This window comes from Seriola dumerili, unplaced genomic scaffold (assembly GCF_002260705.1).
Source record: "Seriola dumerili isolate Sdu_G_001 unplaced genomic scaffold, Sdu_1.0 BDQW01001178.1, whole genome shotgun sequence".
Lineage (NCBI taxonomy): Eukaryota > Metazoa > Chordata > Actinopteri > Carangiformes > Carangidae > Seriola > Seriola dumerili.
Window position 1 is genome coordinate 78826 of NW_019175433.1, and position 22143 is coordinate 100968.

At 41.2% G+C, this 22143-nt stretch overlaps 1 protein-coding gene across 2 annotated transcripts; it reads left to right on the forward strand.

Annotated features, from left to right (window-relative positions):
* Nucleotides 1–732: 732 nt before the first annotated feature.
* On the forward strand, nucleotides 733–21419 carry cluh (clustered mitochondria homolog). 2 transcript variants are annotated; one of them, XM_022767384.1, is made up of 28 exons: nucleotides 733–793; nucleotides 874–1058; nucleotides 8041–8234; nucleotides 8421–8592; nucleotides 9335–9478; nucleotides 9948–10075; nucleotides 10276–10430; nucleotides 11098–11223; nucleotides 11787–11934; nucleotides 12029–12121; nucleotides 12767–13201; nucleotides 13659–13918; nucleotides 14003–14415; nucleotides 15354–15455; nucleotides 16202–16302; nucleotides 16391–16543; nucleotides 16637–16699; nucleotides 16789–17033; nucleotides 17158–17242; nucleotides 17355–17508; nucleotides 17671–17810; nucleotides 17905–17985; nucleotides 18094–18219; nucleotides 18336–18457; nucleotides 18544–18637; nucleotides 18735–18869; nucleotides 18963–19036; nucleotides 19327–21419. In XM_022767384.1, the coding sequence occupies exons 2-28, from the start codon at nucleotides 932–934 to the stop codon at nucleotides 19451–19453; spliced, it is 4197 nt and encodes a 1398-aa protein (XP_022623105.1). In that variant the 5' UTR covers nucleotides 733–793; nucleotides 874–931; the 3' UTR covers nucleotides 19454–21419. The 2 variants fall into 2 exon arrangements, with proteins under 2 accessions (XP_022623105.1, XP_022623106.1); XM_022767385.1 differs by having other exon boundaries at nucleotides 756–1058; nucleotides 14003–14328.
* The last annotated feature ends 724 nt before the right edge of the window (nucleotides 21420–22143 follow it).

Here is a 22143-nt window from a genome sequence, read left to right on the forward strand (position 1 = left end):
TGCTCTCCTGTCTAAAACCAGAGGTACAGGCTCCAATTAGGGTCAAAAAGATTTTGAGCTTGGAAAGTCAAGCTCACAAATAATTTAGTAAGTTTGTAAATTTGTGAAATAAATCTTCATGTGCAACTCCAGTTTGTACATTTATACAAAAGATTTGCATTTTCAAATAATAATAATAATAATAATAATAATAAAAAAGTGATTGTGTAGACAAGATTTGTATTTGTAAAAAGAAAAAAAGAGACTGAATAAAAACCGCACAAATGATACTGTTCAGGTAACACAAAGACACTGTGAAAGAAGAATTGCTTTTGTCAACATCTGTGACCAGAAAACCAGAAAACTGTTTGTAACACTTGGTGCTCAAAGTTCCCACACAGTGTGTGACACTGAAGTTAGAAGGTAGCATTTTGACCTTTTTTACACCTGAAGTGACAGGAGCTGATGACATCTGGGTCAAACTGTCAAAGGTCAACCCATTCAATGAAATATTTGTGGTGTGGATAACATTCACAGTGTTTTGTTGTTCTTTGTCTTTCCACTCAGCCATTTTTCTGTCCGTTAAAGGGAAACTCTACACTGCACAATGTCAAAAAAAAAAAAAAAATCCAAAGAGGAGCTTGTTAAAAAAAAGGAAAGAAAAAAAGATTTGTCACATGTGGCTTTCCGTAGCGCCACGCTCGGTGGGTGGGGAAGTGCAACGCAAAGGCATAGAGGTCAAGAGGAGGGGAGAAGAAAACCACGTGTGACACCACCATGTACAGCACTGTCCTTCCTCCGTAGACTTGTTTTTGTAAGCTTGTACCCTTCGCATGTAGCCAGCTAGCCTTTGTTAGTCGGAGAAGCAGACTGTTTTTTGTATTTCTTTTACAGACTCACATATTCAAGCAAAGCTGCAGGGGGATTTCTGTCGCCACACTGACTGCCGACCATGGTGAGCAAGACAGATGACATCCCGGCGTCAGTGCCTAACTGTAATCCGGTTGATCTTGCGGATGAAACTGGGGATGGAGCCCAGGAAGCCAACAAGACACGTCTGAAGGATTCCTGCGGTTGTGGTGAGACTGCAGCTACAGTCTGCTTCATATATGCTCCTATGACACTTACCATCCATAATACACACGCTGATTATACCTGTCATATAATACGTACATTACATTTTGATATAGCCAACACCCCAGTGCATTTACCATTATACGTGTACTTTATTGTATATTTTCACCCCCTTTAGCACCCTGTAAAACTGGTGACATTCACCTCCGTGCTTTGGTATGCGACTTAAAAGTCCTCGGACTCAAGGTGGTGGTCTATGGGGGTTTACCCTCTCCTCCCCTACCTCCCCCATCTCCTTGCTACCCTCTCTAAGTTTAGAAGGGTCCACCTTGCACCTAGCAGTATCTACCTATTAGCATAATTAATAGATATGCCTTGAATCATCTGTGCTTATTAGCAAATGAGCACCCTCCACAGGATCAAATGCATGTCTACATCCATGGGTCACAGCTGTTAGCATGTAGTCAAACTTGACACTGACACCGCGAGCAAACAAGGCTAACCCAAACAAGTGAGCCGGCATGCTAACATTAGCGTCCTCATTCAGTACGCAGCTAGTTAGCTCACTGGCTTGTCGGCTAACTAGCAAGCAGCCGCTTCTGTCACTGTCGCTGTGTTGTTTAATGCCCCATACACAAGCACGGGCAGTAAAGTCTGGTGTTTTTAAGGTGAAGCATAACCCGACTGCGTGGAACATTATTCGTTGAGTTTAAACAGTGAAGCAGCTTATGCTACACAAACTCGTACCGACGCACATGTTCGGTAACAATATGCGAGAGCCAGGAACTGAAGGTCACCTTCAGTGGAGCTGCTCACTGTCCGCCTGAGCATAGGGGGATTCTTACACACGGTGATTTTTTATTGCGGCATATATGTCCACCAGGTTACGTGAAGGATGTATTGGTGCCTTGCTTATTTATTAAAAAGTGCACCTAAAAAGACGTCAGGTGGATGAAGCACCCGGTGGTCAGTAATAACCCTCTAACAGCTCCTCCGCCTCCCCGCCGGTCAGGATCAAATCGTGTGTCCCTCCTCGACCGGGAAGCGGAAGCTGGTTGTCGTAGAAAAAGTCATGATGGTACATGCACGGTGAGAGGGAAGGTTACGCTCATGATACATGAACAGCCGTGAGAGCTGGTGAGTATCCTGGCAGATAAAAGTTGTTGTGAAGCAGCAGCAGCACAGCGGTGTCGGCAGAGGGAGATTAAACCGAGATGAGAACTGTCAGTCGGTGGAGTTAACGTTACACAACTTGTAGAGCAACAAAAGTCACTGCAGCCTTTCTGTGTGTCACATGTGGGACCTTGAATTGTCTCTGCCTGCCTCATTTCACAGGAAAACGCAGGCGAGAGCGTCTTGCTGCGTGCAGTCTCTGATTTCAGATTATTTTTTGTGTTTCTGTGGCTGCATGGTTACTTCTGTAGTTCTGTCAGTCCCATACCATTTTAGAGCTGAAACAAATAGTCCAATAATTAGAGTTAATTGGCAGAGCAAAAGTGAGCATCAATTATGATACTTGTATAATAGTTTAGGTTAGTATAGAAGCACAAATGCCAGGTTTTAGTCATTAGTAACATGCCATGTGTTAGTCAAAACAAGCAATTTGATGGTATCACCTTTCACTTTAGGAATGGTTGTGGGCATCAGATGGACATTTTATGGCCCACATGATAATGAATGAATTGTGAACTGATCATGAAACTAGTCATTAGCTGCAGCTAGACCTGCAATGATTGGTCAATCAATCAATTAGTCAATTGATAAGTTATTAATCAGCAACAATTTCTCAAGCTAAAATGCCCAAAAATTTGATACATATGATTTGAATATTTTTGTGTTTTGGACTGATAATCAGACATTTGAATAATGTTTGGTATTTTTTACATGAAAAAGGACTTAAAAGATTAAGTGATTATCTAAATATTTTCTGATCGATTAATCAACTATTCATTGCAGGTCTCAAAAATAATCAATAGCTGCAGCCATACTTGTGACCTACCACCTAAGTGTCTTTCACATATTTGAGGCAGAGACAGGACTGATGGCCTAAACATGTCAAATGCCAAGGCTAACACTGACTTTTGGTCAGTGAGTTGTGACAGGACGCCCGAGTAGCACATGGCAAAGCAGACAGATCGAGGTGAGGGTCACTGTTAGTGGTTTTAAGGGACTTAATGCTCCTGCGGGGTGAAGAGTGACCTGGTTAATCCCAGGAATCACTGACACGCTGGTACTATTCTACCAATCCACAGCCACACAGTGTCTACACAATGTTACTGTGTTCATCACCAATATCAGTAGTTCCCAACCTCTTACTATGAAAGAACAACTATTATTGAACCCTCAACACAGGGTGCACATTGTTGAGTCGTGAGCTGTTAAACTGAAGACTTTTCCCTTTTTTGGTTTCACATGAGTATTTTTGAGGCCTGTGGAGATGCAATTATGTAGTTCTTCACAAGAAAACAACAAAGTTTGGAGAAATGTGATAAAATTGTATGTTATTTGGGCTGCAACAAATGATTATTAGCATTGCGTAATTAGATGATTATTTTCTCAAGTAATTGATGGATTGTTTCTGTGTAAAAGAGTGAAAAAAGCCTGTTTCAATCATCACAAGGTGACTTCTTCAAATGTCTTATTTTGTCTGAACAACAGTCCAGTATCCAAAGATATTCAGATATTATTATGTATGACAAAGAAAAACAGCAAAACCTCACATTTTAGAAGCTGGAACAAGCAAATCTTTAGCATTTTTGCATTAAAAATTACAATTATTCTAATATTGTGCAGAAGAACTTTATGTAGAAATAGTTGTGTTACTCATTTGCTATTCCAGTAATCATCTTTTAACCCTTTAAATCCATCTTGCAACTCCTTTGTTGTCTTCACCCCCAAGTTGGGACCCCTGATCTATAGCTCATGTTAAACATCTTTTTGTTTTGTTTTTTTGCTTTCCCCGATGCATTTGTAAATCTGCAACTATTGAACTTCATTTTCAATTAACATGCTGGATGTTTTTGATGAATCTTTTAGCCTTAAAAATTTCAAAAAAGTTTTTCATAAAATATCCATCACAAGTTCCCAGAGCACAAGATGTCATCTTTAAATTGCTTATTTTTTTGGATCAGCAATTGGAGAAAGATATTTAAATGATTGATAGAAAACAAAGAAAGCAGCAAATCCACAGAAACCATGAATGTTTGTGAAGTATTTTGTTATTGATTTATCAGTCGAACAGGCTTTATGTCCAGTCTTTGGTGCTGTAAATGTGATTGCAGATGCATGACTCAGGGTCTGTCTGTCCACCAGGAGGTTGCCACTTTTGGTGCAGAAAACATGATTACAGAGACCTTGTGTTGTTGTTATTGTTGTTGTTTTCAGGGTTGTCTGGCTGGCTGCTTAATGTTGCCATGGCAGCAGTCAGGGTCCCCATGTCAGGGGCTGCAGAGTGGAGAGATAGCTGGCTGTTGTCAACAAGAGAATTGGGCTGTGGTAATGAACTAAAGAAAAGGCAGTTGGTTCACAGAAAGTTTTAGTCAGAGGGAAAATGGGTCACTTGCAATGTAGACATGCTTGCTGTGGCTTTTCAGTGTTTATGGTTTTTGCCTCTCTTCTGTCTTTATCTGATTTGTGTCCTTGTTTGCTTTCATTGATTCTTCACCTTGACCTGGTGGAGGGCTGCTGCCTGACGTCCATCACAAGTGTGTGATTGTGTGGGGTCAGAACTATGTTCACCTCCTTGCTTCATGATTTTGGTTGAAAGGGCTTCTCAGATGTGTTATTTTGTGTATCATTTTTTAACTATTAATGCCTCAGGTTTCAGATATGGCTGGTTTGTTCCCTTTGGGACCCTGCTGCAAATAGCTGATGGAAAATTAGTCTAATTCTGGCACAATTTTGATTAGAGAATTTAAAGTTGAGTCAGGCTAGAAGAAAGAACAAAGTGCTTGTTTTGAGTTAAAATTATATTTTAGTATCATGGCTACATGGGTGGATGATGTAATAACAGAATATGTGGTTTTATATTGAAAAATGTATAAATATTGTGATACACTGAATACTTTATTCAAGTATGTTGAAGACATCACATGCCTTACATACCGTACATAGGCAAGAGTAAAATTCCCTGAAACTCAGCTGATTCAGGGTTTAACTGATTGCTAAATGCATATATAGCTTGATTACAAGCTGAATTAAATAACCAGAAATGGCCACGATAGATGTGATATTCTGACAAATTCAGTGTTTCCATAACACAGTCATGCTCAAAAATTTACAACATTGCACACAAAAGCCTTAATACACAGAGATATTACAGGGATCACCACCTCAGTAGAGACAGTACCTTAAATCTCTGACAAATCTTACCACAATACATATCATCATGTCACTTAACCCTGCGTGCCAGTGTTGAATATAGTATGTATGAATTTAGTTTGTATGGTTTTCTTCCTAAACGTATACTTCATAATTTACCTTTTAATAAAACCAGAGACATGAGATTTTGGGCTACCCTGCATCTCCCAGCAGATTAAACTGCTGTCTCATCCTCACTGTCAACTCCACCACATTATGTGTCACCAACATAGCTCAGTTAAACAGGAAATGCATCAAGACAAAAACCTTGATACATCAACGTGCACAGTTCTCTGCTAAACTGTAGCTTCACCTTTCCCTTCACTTCTACAGCACACAGGCTGCTGGAATTGCCTTATCAATCACAGCACTTTGTAATCTTGTGAATGTTACTAGCTAAAATCTAAAACTACCCCTTTTCTTTTTCCCTTACAACTGCACCATAATTTGATGGAATAAGTTAAGATATGACCTACAAATAGGAAAAAATGACTATTAAAAATGAAAGCTTAATGAGTTTGGTTTGTGTGGGGACAGTAAACTAACAATACTATTCTAATCATAGCAGGCTATCATGCTAACCTAAAACTGCTATAACAAGCCAAACTGGATTTAACTGAAATTACAAAAGCAGAATTTCGGTGAAATCCAGTTTGGCTTGTAATATCAGTACTTCCCCCAATCTAGTTCAAATTTAACGCTGCAACTAAGTTATCTTTTATTTATCTATTTAATCTGAAGATTATTTTCTTGATTAATCGGTTAGTCTATAAAATATCAGAAAACTGCTCATCACTATTTCCCAGAGCACAAGATGATGTCATTAAATGTTTTTTTGTTTTGTGCAACCAACAGTGCAAAACCCAAACATATTCAATTTACCATAGAAAGACAGCATTTTCTAACATTTGAGAAAATAGAACTTTAAATTCATGAATAGTGTGCGTGTGTGTGTACGTGTGTGTGAGGTGGGGGTGACACTGCTTTAAATGATGTCGGCAGGTAGAAAATTGAAGTATACCCTCCCTGTCTAGTCTGCAAAGTAAGCCGTCTGCATGTCCAGCTCAACTCCTGAAATGCTGTTTCAAACTCTTGGACAAACTTTGAACTCTCCGCTCTGATAAGCAGCTGAAGGAACCATCTGATAATGATTCTGTCCTGACACTGAAAACGCAGGGAGCTACACTAAAACGCTCAACACCAAGCCCTCAGTCTCTTCTGGTTTGTAACATTATTTACTTGTGTGTCTGCTCTGAAGCTGTTGTGTTTGTTATTCAGAGCGTGGCCTGTTGCTCCTCTCTCCTGTGTTGTTTCCGCCCCTCTGCTCCTCCACCATTTTGGTGTGTTCATTCCCACCCGGGGTCGTAGTCCAGTTATGAAGCCCCACCCCTCCTTCTGGGCCCTTCTCTTCAGTAACCCTGGCACTGTGTTACCCTTGACAAGTGAGCAAGGACAAACTGGCCAACAGCAGTTGTGTCCCAGTGAGAGAAAACAGTTGTCTAACATCCACATACTCAGCCCTGCTCCTCTGAATTAATTTACCCGAGAGACTAATTTTCATTCAGGTCATTCCTTTTCTCATCTCAACTCTAGGAAAGGTGAATAGTTTTATATACATGCTTGGTGTGTCTAATAAAATTGGATGTGTATTAATGGGCCCTTCCTTCAGAACATTTTATAATTATTTTTTATATCATGTAGTTTTCATAAAGATAAAAAAAATAACTGTAAATTTGAGTGTTTGGATGTCCCTCATCCGAGCAGCTACCAAATGGGTTACCAGTTGAGTTGCTGTTATTGCATCAGTCACAATCAGCCATGCAAGTGACCAATAATTCCCTCATGTGAATGCTGAAATCTTTTGTATTCAGTTTCTCAAAGCTCCCGGGCTAATTCCCTCCTGTGTTGCAACAGTGTTGGTTTCAACAGGTTGGTGTTGGAAATTAGGAACTTTCTTTATAGATCAGCTGGTTACTTATTGTTAAATTCGAGATACAATTATTTGTGATAAGTTTGTGTAGTTCAACTTTTTCAGATGAGTTTGTACTTGTACTTCAGAAAATGCGTGTACAGTTGATGACTGACTTGATCCTTTCACCCTTATTCTGTAGTTTGTGTTGAATTCATTTGTACTTGAATGAAATGCAGTAAGGCTGCAACACTAGCATACTCTAGCTTAGCTTTGTCAGCTATGTTCACCCATTCATAAATATTTCATAAGGTTATCGGAAATGTCATTCAGCCTCTGGGTCTGTGTGCTTTGTTTTTGACCTGGCTGCCTGGCAGTGTCTCCAAGTTCATATGGAGATATAAGTCTGTTGTTTCTTTTTTTGTTGTCAGGATGACTTATTTTGCATGGCTGACTGTGTGAAAGTGCTGTTCCCTGTTGCTCAGATTATTGACTAATGGCAGCTGTACAGTTGATGGTTGTAAAACCGCTGAGATGTAGAGTTTTGAACAGAGCTGTTTCCTTACATAGCTTAATTGTAATACAGAGTTTTAGGTGTAAATACTCTACCTTGTATTATATTTTCAGATTTAAACAAATAGAATAGTTGCTGCCGTAATCATCTCAAGATTTGAATGGGCTATAATTCACTGATGACATCTTTGTCTCTTCCACTGCAGGGCACAGTGCAGATACAACCATGGTGAATGGGGACGGGGCTCATGAACATACGGAGGAGACAGAATCGAAGCCGGATGGGACCGGTGAGGGGGATGGAGGGGAGGAGTCTAACGAACAGGAAGTGATAGTGATCCAGGACACAGGCTTCACTGTTAAGATCCAGGCCCCTGGAACAGAACCGTTTGACCTGCAGGTAAGGATTTAGCTCTTCACAAAGACCAGTTTCCTAGCTTGTGTTCAAACAGACATTACTCTCTCATTCAGTTCATTGAGGCCACTGGTCAATAAAATATCTGCATCTTCTTGGTAAAATACTTAGTTTTTCTAACGCTCTGCTCATCTACATCGTTTCATCTCCTTTAATCCCCTCCTCCTGCAGGTGTCTCCCCAGGAAATGGTACAGGAAATCCATCAGGTGTTGATGGACCGCGAAGACACCTGCCACCGCACCTGCTTCTCCCTGCAGCTGGATGGAAACGTGCTGGACAACTTTGCTGAGCTCAAGTCCATTGAGGGCCTGCAGGAGGGCTCGCTCCTGAAAGTGGTGGAAGGTCAGAATCAGAGGCCCTCTAGCAGTTTGTCGTGTTGTTTTGGCGCAAATGGAGAAGTTAAAGCAATGTGTTGGAGCTTATTTCATGGTTAGCTCAGAAATGTCTACTTTTATTGTAATGTTTCCATTGTTTTAGTCAGGTATGTAAAGCATTTAACTTGTATGAGACACACAATCAGTCACATTGAAAACACTTCAGTCTCTGTATTTTCAACACTTTTTCGTTTTGGAAGATTTATCAATATGTATTGTTGCACTAACAATACAAGATATAGCTGTTTATAAAATGTCAGAAAGCTGTCTGTTAAGGATGTACATAAAGCTACAGAGTATAACATCTGCGTTTTTTGAAGCTACAGCGAAGATGACAAACCATCTAATGTTGTGTTTCACATTGTTGGCACGTAATGAAAATGTCATTGATTATCCAAGTAGTGTGAAAACTAACATGCCATGACAGTCGTGAAGTCAGACAACAATGGCAGGTGCAACCTGACAAACCTGATCAACATTAATTAACATCAGCCACACCAAATTTCATGTTTGTAGTGTTTTACCATCATACATCTACAGCCTGGGACAATGTCTGCTGAGGTTTTAATGACAACGTAGCTACTGGCAAAGACTAAACTGGACTGAGTCACACTGTAGTTAATCACAATGTTCATTAGCCTGATTTGTTGCTTGCCAAACCACTTAATGTTTTGTAACCTTTGTGTCTCTTTTGTGTCTCTTCTTTGCAGAGCCCTATACTGTGCGTGAAGCTCGCATCCATGTGCGTCACATCAGAGACCTGCTGAAAAGTCTGGACCCCTCAGACGCCTACAATGGAGTGGACTGCAATTCTCTCTCCTTCCTCAGCATCTTCACTGATGGAGATCTTGGAGGTATGACACTATAGCCGAGGACTAGCAACAGTTTTGGCTTCATCAATCTGTTAAAGTGAAGGCTTTTTGACATTCAGACATTAGTGTCTCTTACATTAATGATCCTTACAGCTTGATTCAGAAACTACAGCACATTTACAGAAAGAGACACAATGCTCACTGTATTAAAGTGCTACAGAATTGTTACTTGGTCCAACCTAGGAACATTGCTATGGTTACTTTTATATAAAATGGACCAGAATGCTTGTTTAGACATGAAGGAGACAAGTTAAATTATCATCAGATTAATGTAAACGGGTCCAGATATGAAAGGGTTTTATGTACGTTCACAATATACTCCTGTGTGGCTGAGTATAACACAGAAGGGGTAGATGAACAGCCGGTGTCCTGTCCAGCCATGTTCAGCCATCAGCATTTTAATGTTCTGATGGTACAAACTATCACCTTGCTCCTTCATATGTGGTTGCAGATAGTGGTAAGCGAAAGAAAAAAGGCAACGAGCTGGAGCAGATTGACTGCACCCCACCAGAGCACATCCTGCCTGGCAGCAAAGAGCACCCCCTGGTGCCCCTCCAGCCACAGAACAAGGACTGGAAGGTGAGCAGCAGCCCAGGTTTGGTTCTACATGAAGGCCTAAAGGGGGGAAAAACATCTTATGGGCTTTTTTGAAAAGCAGAAAAAGGCATGCAATGAGCCAAAACTAAGTGCAAATTCTCAGTGAATTAATAAAATATGGTAATTTAAAAAGTTAGGCATAAACCTTTTCCTTTGGTTGATTGTTTTAACATCCTCAACAGCCTATGCAGTGCTTGAAGGTCCTGACCATGAGTGGCTGGAACCCTCCACCTGGAAACAGGAAGATGCACGGTGACCTCATGTACCTGTACATCGTGACTGTGGAGGAACGCCACGTCAGCGTCACTGCCTCTACACGCGGCTTCTACCTCAACCAGTCAGTCAACATTTCAACCTCATATCTAGTTACAGCTCCATGGTTTCACTGCAGAGGACTCCCTACCATCAGTTTATACATAAAGCATCTGGCAGTCACTATTATGCAGAGAAATTTGTAAACTTCTGTATTCATAACTTAACACACCATAAACTCAAGTAAATGTGTTTTTCAGCAGACAAACCATAAATAGCTGATCATAAGTGCAAGAGGTGCTACTCTGAGTAAAGTTATGCTGGACGCAGGTGCTGATAGAGATACAGTGGTCTATTAGCAGTTTCAAGATCCTAATTTTGGATGCCTACAAAAGCTTAGCAGCCAAATTAATGATGTAATTGGATTACACTGGAAAGTAAGCTTGAGGAAGATATTGCTGTGCTAGAAGCAGGGTTGTCTTTCTGTTTCTAACAACTTGATCACACCCATTGTACAGTTAGTGTACTGCTGGCCAAACTGCATACTTTGTTGATGTTTAAAGTAAGAGGAAGTAGATACAACCCCTACAGCAAACGGATATTAAAAATTAGCCTTTCTTCAAATGTTAGAGCACTGTTTACTGCTTCCCAATCCATGCTTGTTGAGTTATTGTTGTTTTCTCCCCAGTAAGTAGACTAAGTGTTATATTAACGTGAGTTATGATGGTAGAATGTGCCTGTGTATATTCCAGATCTACTACCTACACCTTCAACCCCAAACCAGCCAACCCCAGCTTCCTGAGCCATTCTCTGGTGGAGCTGCTGAGCCAGATCAGCCCTGCCTTCAAGAAGAACTTCACTGCCCTGCAAAAGAAAAGGTGACAACATCTCTTTACCTTAAGTTTCACTAAGCTTGTTCTCCTGCCAGCAGTCACCTTCTCTTCATACTATACAACTTTATTTTGTTGGAGTAGTTCAGCGCAACAGAATCGATGCTCATCGTCTGTGGTCCAATGAAACACATGTTTATACATATAGCAGCAGATTCACAAGCTCTGTTCTCTGTTTAGTTTGTACTTTTACAAAAGCTTCTCTTCTTCTTCTTCTTACACTTCTTTTTGCAGATCTTATTTTTTTTAATTATTCATTTCATTCATTAACAATATTTAATAATGTGAAAACACATTGTCTGTTACCATCAAGATCTGACTATGAGGCAGCAGGTCAAAGTCTTACAGCACAATAAGTAAAGAAACTAAACAAGGCAAAGTAATTAAAGAATGTGGTCTGGACTCTGTGATTCCTATCATTCACTGGTTATAATCTTGGTTAACAGAGGAAATACTCATAACAAGAGAAAATTTCAGATGCATTTCCTGAAATCAGAGAGACCATGCAAGTGATGTCTCGTTTTCTCGATTGTGCTGTGTTTTTACTGCAGGGTCCAGAGACATCCCTTTGAGAGGATAGCCACGCCTTTCCAGGTGTACAGCTGGACAGCTCCGCAGGTAGACCACGCTATGGACTGTGTTCGAGCTGAGGACGCCTACACCTCCCGTCTGGGTTATGAGGAGCACATACCTGGACAGGTGGGCGCAGCTGCACACAGCAGCACACCAGGCAGATGAATAATGTAGTAATTTTTTCAGTGTTAATAAGTTGTATGTGCTGACATGTCTTCAGACCAGAGACTGGAACGAGGAGCTGCAGACCACCAGGGAGCTGCCCCGGAAGAACCTGCCTGAGCGGCTGCTGAGGGAGCGAGCCATATTCAAGGTGCTGTTGAGCCTGTTCATACGGGGTCTTTTCTGCAGGTCTTAAACTCTTCAAAAACACAGTCATATTAATCAGAAGTATTAAAAAGTCTTACATTTCATTTTCAAAGATCTTAAATATTTTCTCTAGCGTACTGCAAGCAGTAATGTCAGTTTATGAAATGTTTTTGTATGCGATGTTTGCAGACCATTTTCTGTTGCTTGTCCAGGTTGTGCCTCATGATTAATTCATGATGTTAGGAATTGTTGTTCTACACAGCTGGGAAGGAATGACAGAAATGCGACACAAATAACAATAAATTCATTAATTTGGTAAATAATTCTGGGTCTTATCATACCTAATGGTTTTCATTGATGTTTTTCATACCTTGGTTGGTATGACAGTGAAACGGGTCTTATATTTCACCTTATGTGGTATTAAAAAAGTCTTAAGTTTAACTTAGTGAATCCTGCAGAAACCCTGTCGTACCAACTTTGCAGTTGGTGTTAGATCAGGCTTCTGGTGCTGAAACTGTCTTTACATTATTAGCTTTGGAGACCAGATGAAGCTGAATCACTTAAACTGCTGTCTCACTCTGCTGTTGGAAAATGTGTAGCTTTTATTCTTCTTCTAAATCACTGCTACCTCCTTTTCTTTCTCCCACAGGTCCACAGTGACTTTGCAGCAGCTGCCACTCGAGGAGCTATGGCAGTAATTGATGGCAACGTAATGGCCATCAACCCTGGTGAGGAAACACGCATGCAAATGTTCATTTGGAACAACATCTTCTTCAGCCTTGGCTTCGATGTGCGGGACCACTATCGTGAGCTGGGTGGAGATGCCGCCGCCCACGCTGCACCCACCAATGACTTGAATGGAGTACGAGCTTATGGGGCGGTGGATGTGGAGGGTCTCTACACCCTGGGGACAGTAGTGGTGGACTACAGAGGCTACCGGGTCACTGCCCAGTCCATCATCCCAGGTATCCTGGAGAGAGAGCAGGAGCAGAGCGTCATCTACGGCTCCATCGACTTTGGAAAGACTGTTGTGTCTCACAGCAAATATCTGGAGTTGCTGGAGAAGACCAGCAGGCCACTCAAGGTCAGTAGCACGACTTTAATGTCAAGTGATTATATACTTGTTGTTGTTTGCTTTTGTGTTGATGAAAATAAAAAGACCGAAACTCTCAATAAATTGATCCTATAACAAGTTGTGCCTTTGATTGCCATTTAACAGTATGTCACACAACACTGGGTGACATTTTCTTCATTATCATAAATATGGCCACTGTAGTGTAAGTAGTTTAGGGTCAAACGTGTGTGTGTGTGTGTGTGTGTGTGTGTGAGTGTGAGTGTGTGAGTGAGAGACATGTTTTTAAATATTTATATCGTAAGCATGCACTTATTGAAAAATATTGAATATTGCCAGCCTTATCCCTTAGGGCCTTGTTTTTCTGATTACATTGAGCATGACAAATACCACCACACAGATGCTGTGTATTCAGGTCCTCTGTCCCTCCTACAAGTTAATTTTGTCACATACTGGTTGTGAAATTTAGGTCCAGAGACACAGCGTGCTGAACGAGAAGAATGACACAGTGGAGCTGTGCTCCTCTGTCGAGTGTAAAGGCATCATCGGGAATGATGGCCGACACTATATACTTGACCTTCTGCGTACTTTCCCCCCTGACCTCAACTTCCTGCCTGTGGATGGAGAGGACCTGCCTCTAGAGAGTCAGCACCAAGGCTTCCCCCGCCACCACCGCCACCGCCTGGCTTGTCTCCGCCAGGAGCTCATCGAGGCCTTTGTTGAGCACAGGTAGGTGTTTGCGCAGGTGCGTATAAACACATTGACGTGAAGAGTTTTTACCTCTATTTAACTGTTGTTTCTCTCCCTCTCCAGATATCTACTCTTCATGAAGATGGCAGCGTTACAGCTCATGCAACAGAAAGCAAACAAGGACACTAAGACTGATATACCTGCCATCACAGAAACCTCAGAAACATCCACAGAAAACAATGCTGATACAAGCCAGACACAGACCACTGCATCAGATTCTCCTAATGCAACAGGGGTTTCCACAGACAGCACAAGCCAGACAGACAACAGCACTTCTGCTGCCTCACAGGCAGCAACTGACAGTGAAGAAAACTCCTCGAAGCCCGCCACAAACGGGCCTCTAGACCCTGCAGCAACCCAGAATGGGGAGTGCAAGAGCCCACTGGAGGGTAAGGAGCTTGAGGAAAGTATACCAGGATTAGCTCAGGCCAAAGAGCTGGCGGAGACCTTAGTTGCCGAAGATGGATCTGGTATTGGTACGTCCAAAAATGCCCCAAAAAGCAAAGCCAGGACAACGCAGGGAGAGCTACTCTGGTGGATAACTGCATAGATAAAAAGTAGTGATTAATCAGAAGGAAGTAGTATTAAACCAAAAATTAACTATCCTGATGCAGCTAATTTTAGAGAGTGTTTGTGTGTCTGTAGCATTAAAGTATCAAGTACTGGGTCATAGTGGCTTCCATCCACCTGGCTAGCTGTCCCTGCTCAGTCCTCAGCCTGCAGTGGGGAGGAGTGTTGGCACCAATCAACCCATCTCTCCCTTTTCCAGCCTGTAATACCTCTGCTCTGGGATATAATCAGTTGCAGTATCCATTAATCCAAATGTGTTTTGGAATGCAAAAGATAATCATGTTCAGTGATTTGTGTGCTGTTCAATTGATCCTAAATCACAGTAATCTGCTTGTCAAACATGCTGACCTAATCTGTAGTGTTTGTAGTCGTGTGTGGTCAACAGCTTTGAAATGGTGGTGGGTGCTCGTCCAAAGCCATGTCAACAGTAAGCTTAACCAAAACTAACAGTAATGGCTGTGCTGCTGCACACTGTTAATCAAATCAGTGTTTTGTACACACGAAAATAAAAAAATGGAATTACAAGAACAGTAATACTGTCTGTATTGTGTGATCAGGTGTATTGCCAAAATAATATGCCAATAATCACACAATACAGCACACAGAGTTTGAGGTAACAAAAAATTGGCTTCTTTACATTATTGAACCACAGCACCCACAATGAGTTTGAGCAGTCATTGCTCCGTTTTCCTCATGCATATTAAAAAGAGTGGTTTTGAAAAGACAGTGGCTTGATGTGGACATGGTTTAAACTGTCACTTTTCAAATATACTGACATGATGTCTGTCACCAGTGCTTAACATTTTTGCATCTTTTTCTTGCATTTGATCCTGATCACGAACAGATCCCAAAAGCCGTGAGGTTGTCCTAAATGCTTGCAAGGCAGTTGGCTCCGTCAGCAACACATCTTTTGACATTCGCTTCAACCCTGACATCTTCTCCCCAGGTGAGCATGACAAGGATTGTGTGGACTATGAAAAATCTTCACAGTAGCTTTGCAGTGTATAACCAGTGAAAGTAAGATAAAATGAATATAAAGCCCCCAGAGGCTGACAAATATTTGGATTCTTACACTTCTCAGGCATCGAACCTTTCCTGCCAAGAGCAGAAGCACTTGCCTTTTAGACCACTGTGTCGTTCCAATTTTTGTGGATAATTGGAGGCAAGAAAAAGGATGATGCGTTGGGAAAATTTGAGTGCAGCTTTAGAATGTAATGATGAATGTAGAATGTAAAGTATATATATATATATATATTATTTTTTTTTTTTCATTTTTTTTTTTTTTATTTTGAAGTCAAATATAAAATATTTCAAGACCAAGCAGTCAAAGACAAAAACAGGAAATAAGGTGAACAGTGCTCGGCTGAAAATATATTTGAAATGACAATGGCCGATGTGAGGTAAAACGAGAAAAAAAACAAACTGAGAAACATGAAATTGTGCATAAAAAAAACATAATGCAAAATAATTAAACTTACGCTTTTTAGTTGAAGAGCAGCTAACATAACGGTAATATTTCATCCGTCTTCACTCCCTGAACTGTCAGATTTATCAGTGTCTAATTTCCGTCGTGCACGTAGCCATTTTTAGCACATTAGGCTCCAAATTATCGCTGGGGTGATTAGAGAGAATGAATGACACTTGTTCATAGGTGAATATAAGTGCGTGTGTGTGTCTGTGATGTTCAAACAGGAGTACGTTTCCCTGACGACAGTGCAGATGATGTCCAGAAGCAGAAGCAGCTACTTAAAGATGCTGCTGCCTTCCTGGTGTCCTGTCAGATCCCATCACTGGTTAGTAACACACATACTACCAGAGATTGAATTTTCAGGTTGTGTATCTGGGTTTAAGTGTGTGCGTGTGTGTGTGTTGTATGAGCAGGTCAAAGACTGTTTGGACCACAGCGCTCTGCCTATGGATGGAGCCACACTGACAGAAGCCTTGCATCAGAGAGGCATTAATATTCGCTATTTGGGCACTGTTCTGGAGTTTGTGGACAAGACCCCTGCTAAAGCCCAGCTGGAGCACTTCTATGTGAGTCTAATTTCCTAAATCTATCTCCTAAATCACACAGTTTATCCTTGTGTGCAGTCATTCTAACATTTTTTTTCTCTCCCCATATTTTAGAGAATAGGAATAAGTGAGCTGATCACTAGATGTGCAAAACATATCTTCAAGACATACCTCCAGGTTTGTAATGTTTGACATACATTATCTAGCGTCTTGAAAAGACCAACCTACTTTTAATTAATGCTTCCCTAATTTTTGTCATCATGCAGGGTGTGGAGTTGTCTGCCCTCTCTGCTGCTGTAAGTCATTTCCTTAACTGTTTCCTGAGCTCCTTTCCTGACGCCGTCGCCCACCTGCCTCCTGACGAGCTGGTCTCACGCCGCAAAAGCCGTAAGCGTCGCAACAGAGTCCCCGGTGGCGGAGACAACACGGCATGGGCCAGCCTGACGCCCAGTGAGCTGTGGAAGAACATTGCCTCCGAGGCTCAGAGCTACTATCACTTCACCATACAGTGGTTAGCGCCCCATCCATTAATGTGATGCAAATGTTAAAGCTAGCATGAGGAAGGTCTTTTTGCGCTTCCATTTTGTGTGTTTTTTGGTGACAAATATTCTGTCTTGAAATCTTTTCTTGCTCAGTGAAAGTGTGGACCAGGTGGTGGAGAAGTACGGCCTCCAGAAAACCACTCTGCTCAGAGAAATATCTATCAAAACTGGCATCCAGGTAACACTTGTTTAGGCTGTAGTGACCTCCCCAGTGCCAGTTTACCAAATGGCCATTGTGATGTTTCCTCTACTTTTGATATATCTAATCATCTGTGTCATTTGTCTTGTAGATTCTGATAAAGGAGTACAACTTTGACAGCCGCCACAAGCCTGCGTTCACAGAGGAGGACATCCTGAATATTTTCCCTGTAGTGAAGCATGTGAACCCCAAAGCCTCCGATGCCTTCCACTTCTTCCAGAGTGGACAGGCCAAAGTACAGCAAGGTGTGACTTGAATATTTACTCCAACAGATGAGGGCATACATATCAGTCGACAAACCTAGAAGTTTGGGATAAATAATCTTTTAACAGAAAATATGTATTGACTAAATGTAGATTTGACTAAATGTGCTAAATGTGTCTTGCTACCCTTCATTTCATTTCCAGGTTTTCTGAAGGAGGGCTGTGAACTGATCAACGAGGCACTCAACCTCTTCAACAATGTCTACGGACCCATGCATGTGGAGATCTGTGCCTGTCTGCGCCTGCTGGCACGCCTTAATTACATCATGGGAGACCACCCTGAGGTACACATTATAAATTCTTACTTTGTCTGTAACTTTTACATGAGACTACTATTGATTTTATATCACTAAGTGACATTTGCGCATACACCCACAGGCTCTGAGCAACCAGCAAAAGGCTGTTTTGATGAGTGAAAGAGTCCTCGGCATCGAGCACCCCAACACAATTCAAGAATATGTAAGTCATCACACCCAGAGAAGAACCTTTCCATGTCACACAACAGATGTTTAATTTCCCTCTTACTCTTTTGTTTTTATTTTGTGTATGCCTTTCTCTACTTCTTAGATGCACTTGGCTCTGTACTGCTTCGCCAACGGCCAGCTGTCGACCGCCCTGAAGCTGCTTTATCGCGCCCGTTACCTCATGTTGTTGGTTTGCGGGGAGGACCACCCAGAGATGGCACTGCTAGATGTGAGTGCAGTCTTGTCTTGACATTTAATTGTCTACATCAACAAAAATCTAATGGTGGTGGACTGGTGCTCTCACACCAGATTTAACACTTACTGTTCATGGTTCTCTATCAACAGAGTAACATTGGGCTGGTGCTGCACGGAGTTATGGAGTATGATTTATCTCTGAGATTCCTGGAGAACGCCTTGACCATCAACACAAAGTACCATGGACCGCGGTCCCTCAAAGTGGCCCTCAGGTGGGGGAGACATTCATCATCCATAAGTATGGAGTTGGTATTATACTAACTTACATGATGTAATAATATGTTTCTGCTTTTTCCAGCCATCATTTGGTTGCAAGGGTTTACGAGAGCAAGGCCGAGTTCCGCTCTGCACTACAGCATGAGAAGGAGGGCTACACTATTTACAAGAACCAGGTAGACCCTGCAGGACTCCACACTGCTTGGAGTAGATACACTTTTCATATCAAATGTGATGAAGTGATATTTAAACTTTTTTTTTTCCTCTTCTCAGATGGGTGAAGCACATGAGAAAACCAAGGAGAGCTCTGAGTACCTAAAGTATCTCACCCAGCAGGCCGTGGCTCTGCAGAGAACCATGAATGAGATCTACAAGAACGGCTCCAACGCCAGCATCATGCCCCTCAAGGTGACTGCTCTGAGTCGGACATGTTTTTGTGCTTCCATCTGTTACAGCTCAAACGTTTAGCACTGATGTTTTTTATTTCGTCCTATTCCGCAGTTCACTGCCCCCAGCATGGCCAGCGTGCTAGAACAGCTCAACATAATCAACGGCATCATCTTTATACCTCTCAGGTAGAGTCAAAATGAGTATTATGAGTTTATGGGAGTTCATAATACCCTGAACACCTGCAGGTATTCAGTGGCTCCTTAAGATCATTTCAACAAAAAAATTGACACTATAAGCAAAAGTAGGAATTACTGTGTGGCTACTGATATCCACTGGTTTTCAAGATGAGTTCAAATAAGGTACATTTTAATAAAGTTGAGAGAACAATGAATTTTAAATGGTCAAGCTATGCCCAAAGTTTCTTTTACAGAAAGTCTGTGAGTTCAGCATTGATCCTATTTGTTTTTCTTTTCAGCCAAAAGGATCTGGAGAACCTGAAGGCAGAGGTTCAGAGGCGGCAGCAGCTGCAGGAGCTGGGAAAGGGTGAGGAGCCCACTGAGGACAGCCCACTGGAACTAGAAGACAAAATTCCCATTGATTAATATCCAAAAGCCCTCAACACACAGCTACTTTCTGCTATTTGGGAGGGGGGGGGCCGTGACAAAACAGCCCTGTCACTGGGCCTGTGGACCCGAGAACCAAGCAGTCTAAATCAGCATTGAAATAAACGGGGAGGGTTGGGTCAGGGCAGTCCAGAGAACAAACTGTATGAACTGTAGGACAAAGGACAGAGCAGCAGTTTCCTACAAGGTTAGGAAGGGAGTAAGCAGAAAGTACAAACAACATAGAATCAATGTTAACATGCAATGTGAAAAACCAAGGCCCAAGAACCTGGTGATGAAGTCACTCAAGGTGTTAGCTGCTTAGAAATATGATTTATATATGAGAGTAGTTGCAGCTGGCGAGGGAGACCAAGGATGACCACGATATTGTATACCAGAGCCTTATCCACTGTAACATAATCCCCAAGTAATGCTTCTTCTCAGCTCAAACTACCCACAGCACTGTTAGCCCAGGACCACATTTTTGCCCCGCCATTCCCTAAAGAGCCTCGAAGACCCCCGGGCATATGGCACCACCTCCTCCCCCCCAACGGTGCTCTAAATGATAAAGCACCTACCCTGTCCTAGAACTCAGGGGTACTTTCTACTGTGCACTAAGACCAGAATACAGTCAATAAATTTGAGATTTTTTCGAGTGGGGCTTCAGAATGTAAATTCCCCTCTTGGTGGCTTCTTTGAGCCACTTTGCAGCAATCACCCATCATTCTTACACGTCCCCGATGGTTAAATAATTTAATTTTTCCATCATGTGTACTTGAGACATCCCAGGTGGGTGCCTGCTGTGTCCAATGGTTCCTGTTTCTTCAAGCAAGCAAATAATTAGTGAGCTCTCAACTGTTTTTTTTTATTGCTGGATTTATTTTTTCTTTTCTTTCTTTCTTTCTTTTTTTTGTTTTTTTTTTTGTTTTTGTTTTTTAGTAAATATAATTAATTTTTGTAAAAGTGCACAGGAGAATTAAGAAGGTATTTTAGGCCTATGGATCATCAGTTAATTTAAGCCATGTCTGTTTTATAGAAAATGTATAGAGGTGGGAAAAGATGTATAAATCTCTATCGGATTTAGACAGGTTCTCGATTGATGTTAATGGAAAACGCAGATTTGAAAAACGTCCACTTTACGCAGTAGAATATCAATCTATATACTAGCTGTGTTCAACCTTCTATTTTTACACATTGAAAGAAAATATGTGCATGTATGTTTGTATGTGTGACAGTGTGTGTGTCTTTGTGTAGTCCAACAGAAAATCTATTGGCCAGGGCTGTTGCTTTTGCTGCTGCATAGTTTGAATAGAGGCTAAGCGAACATTGGCTTTCCAGATGTTTTATTTTTCTACGCATAGTAAACCTGTTGGATGGCTGATGCCTCTTTTCTTAAAATATTCATGGCCACCAATGTTGTCAATCTGTTTATGTATGAATTGGTACTGAAATTAACCTATTCTCACCACTGGACAGGTGCACAACATTGGCAGTAGTGAGTGATTTTATTGTTGCTGGGTGTTTGTTTTTGTTTTTTTCTTTTTCCATTATCGGGTCATGTCATCTTTTCGTATGTAACTGAGACAAAAAACCAGCCAGGAGTGTCTGTTCACTGAGCAGTATTTAGTGCACTTTCTTGTGCTGTTTGGATGTGTTAACATATTTACAGCACCACCAAAAGTGGACAAAAGAATGGCTGCCTCAATGTGATGTACCAAAAAAGACTGAAGGTTTGTTTGCGCTTGTATACATGCAATGTATCCCTCCCATGGCAATTTGTTACTTAATTGTTGCCGTGTCTAAATGTTATGTGATTAAAGCAATAGAGAGATGGTGCTGGAACTGATTGTTTTCAGAAAATGCAGTTTTTACTTGGCACAAGAAGTGCAACATGGACTACTTTCTGTACTGGCTGAATTACCTGCAAATAAGGGAGCCATATGAAAAAAAAAAAAAAAAAAAAAAAGGCGAGCTGTGAAGACTGGGCAATGAAGTTATTACAGCGATTTGACTGATTGTGCTCCTAAAACATGTCATAACATCAGGAGCAGAGCGTGGTGTGATTTGTGCCTATTGTTTATGATTCTGAATGGTACCAGGGTGATAACAGGTAAAAACTTAACAATTTATAATGGTGAAATATGCTTCTTATTGTTGTTTTTCAGGTTTTCTTGTATCATTTTTTTTTTTTTTTTTTTTCCCAATTTTTTTTTTTTTTTTTTTTCCCAAGTTTCTTTATTTTCCTTTTCCCTCTGCTCCCCAAGTCTCACTCAACAATAATACCCACAATGCCCATTAGGTGGCACACTAACATTTGTCTCATTGAGAAGGAAACGCATGGACCTGGATCACAGGAAATGTTGTAGTGCAAATGCACACATGCTTCAGTTGACTTAGACAATTTAAAAAGAGGGAAATTTAATTTTTAGCATTTTTATTTTCAGAATATTAGTTTGATGGCTAAAAATGATAGACTGCTACCTGTTGAACATGTTCTGAACCTTTTGAAATCCCAAATGCAGTGAGTCTATTGTTTGGGTATTCTAATAGGTTATGATATAGAATAAACTCATTGAGAATGATAAAACTGTCTGCAGAGATATTGCTCTTTTATGCTCTTTTAACACAGTGCTTCTGTTGTTTGTAGACATCCATCCGCCTCGGCTGGTGTTCAGTGTAACATTTCTTGA

Coding starts and splice junctions, on each gene's coding strand:
- cluh (XM_022767384.1), top strand. CDS start 932: ATGGTGAGCAAGACAGATGACATCCCGGCGTCAGTGCCTAACTGTAAT. Junction 17,509..17,670: donor ACAGGCCAAAGTACAGCAAG/GTGTGACTTGAA, acceptor TTTCATTTCCAG/GTTTTCTGAAGGAGGGCTGT. Junction 18,638..18,734: donor ACACTATTTACAAGAACCAG/GTAGACCCTGCA, acceptor TCCTCTTCTCAG/ATGGGTGAAGCACATGAGAA.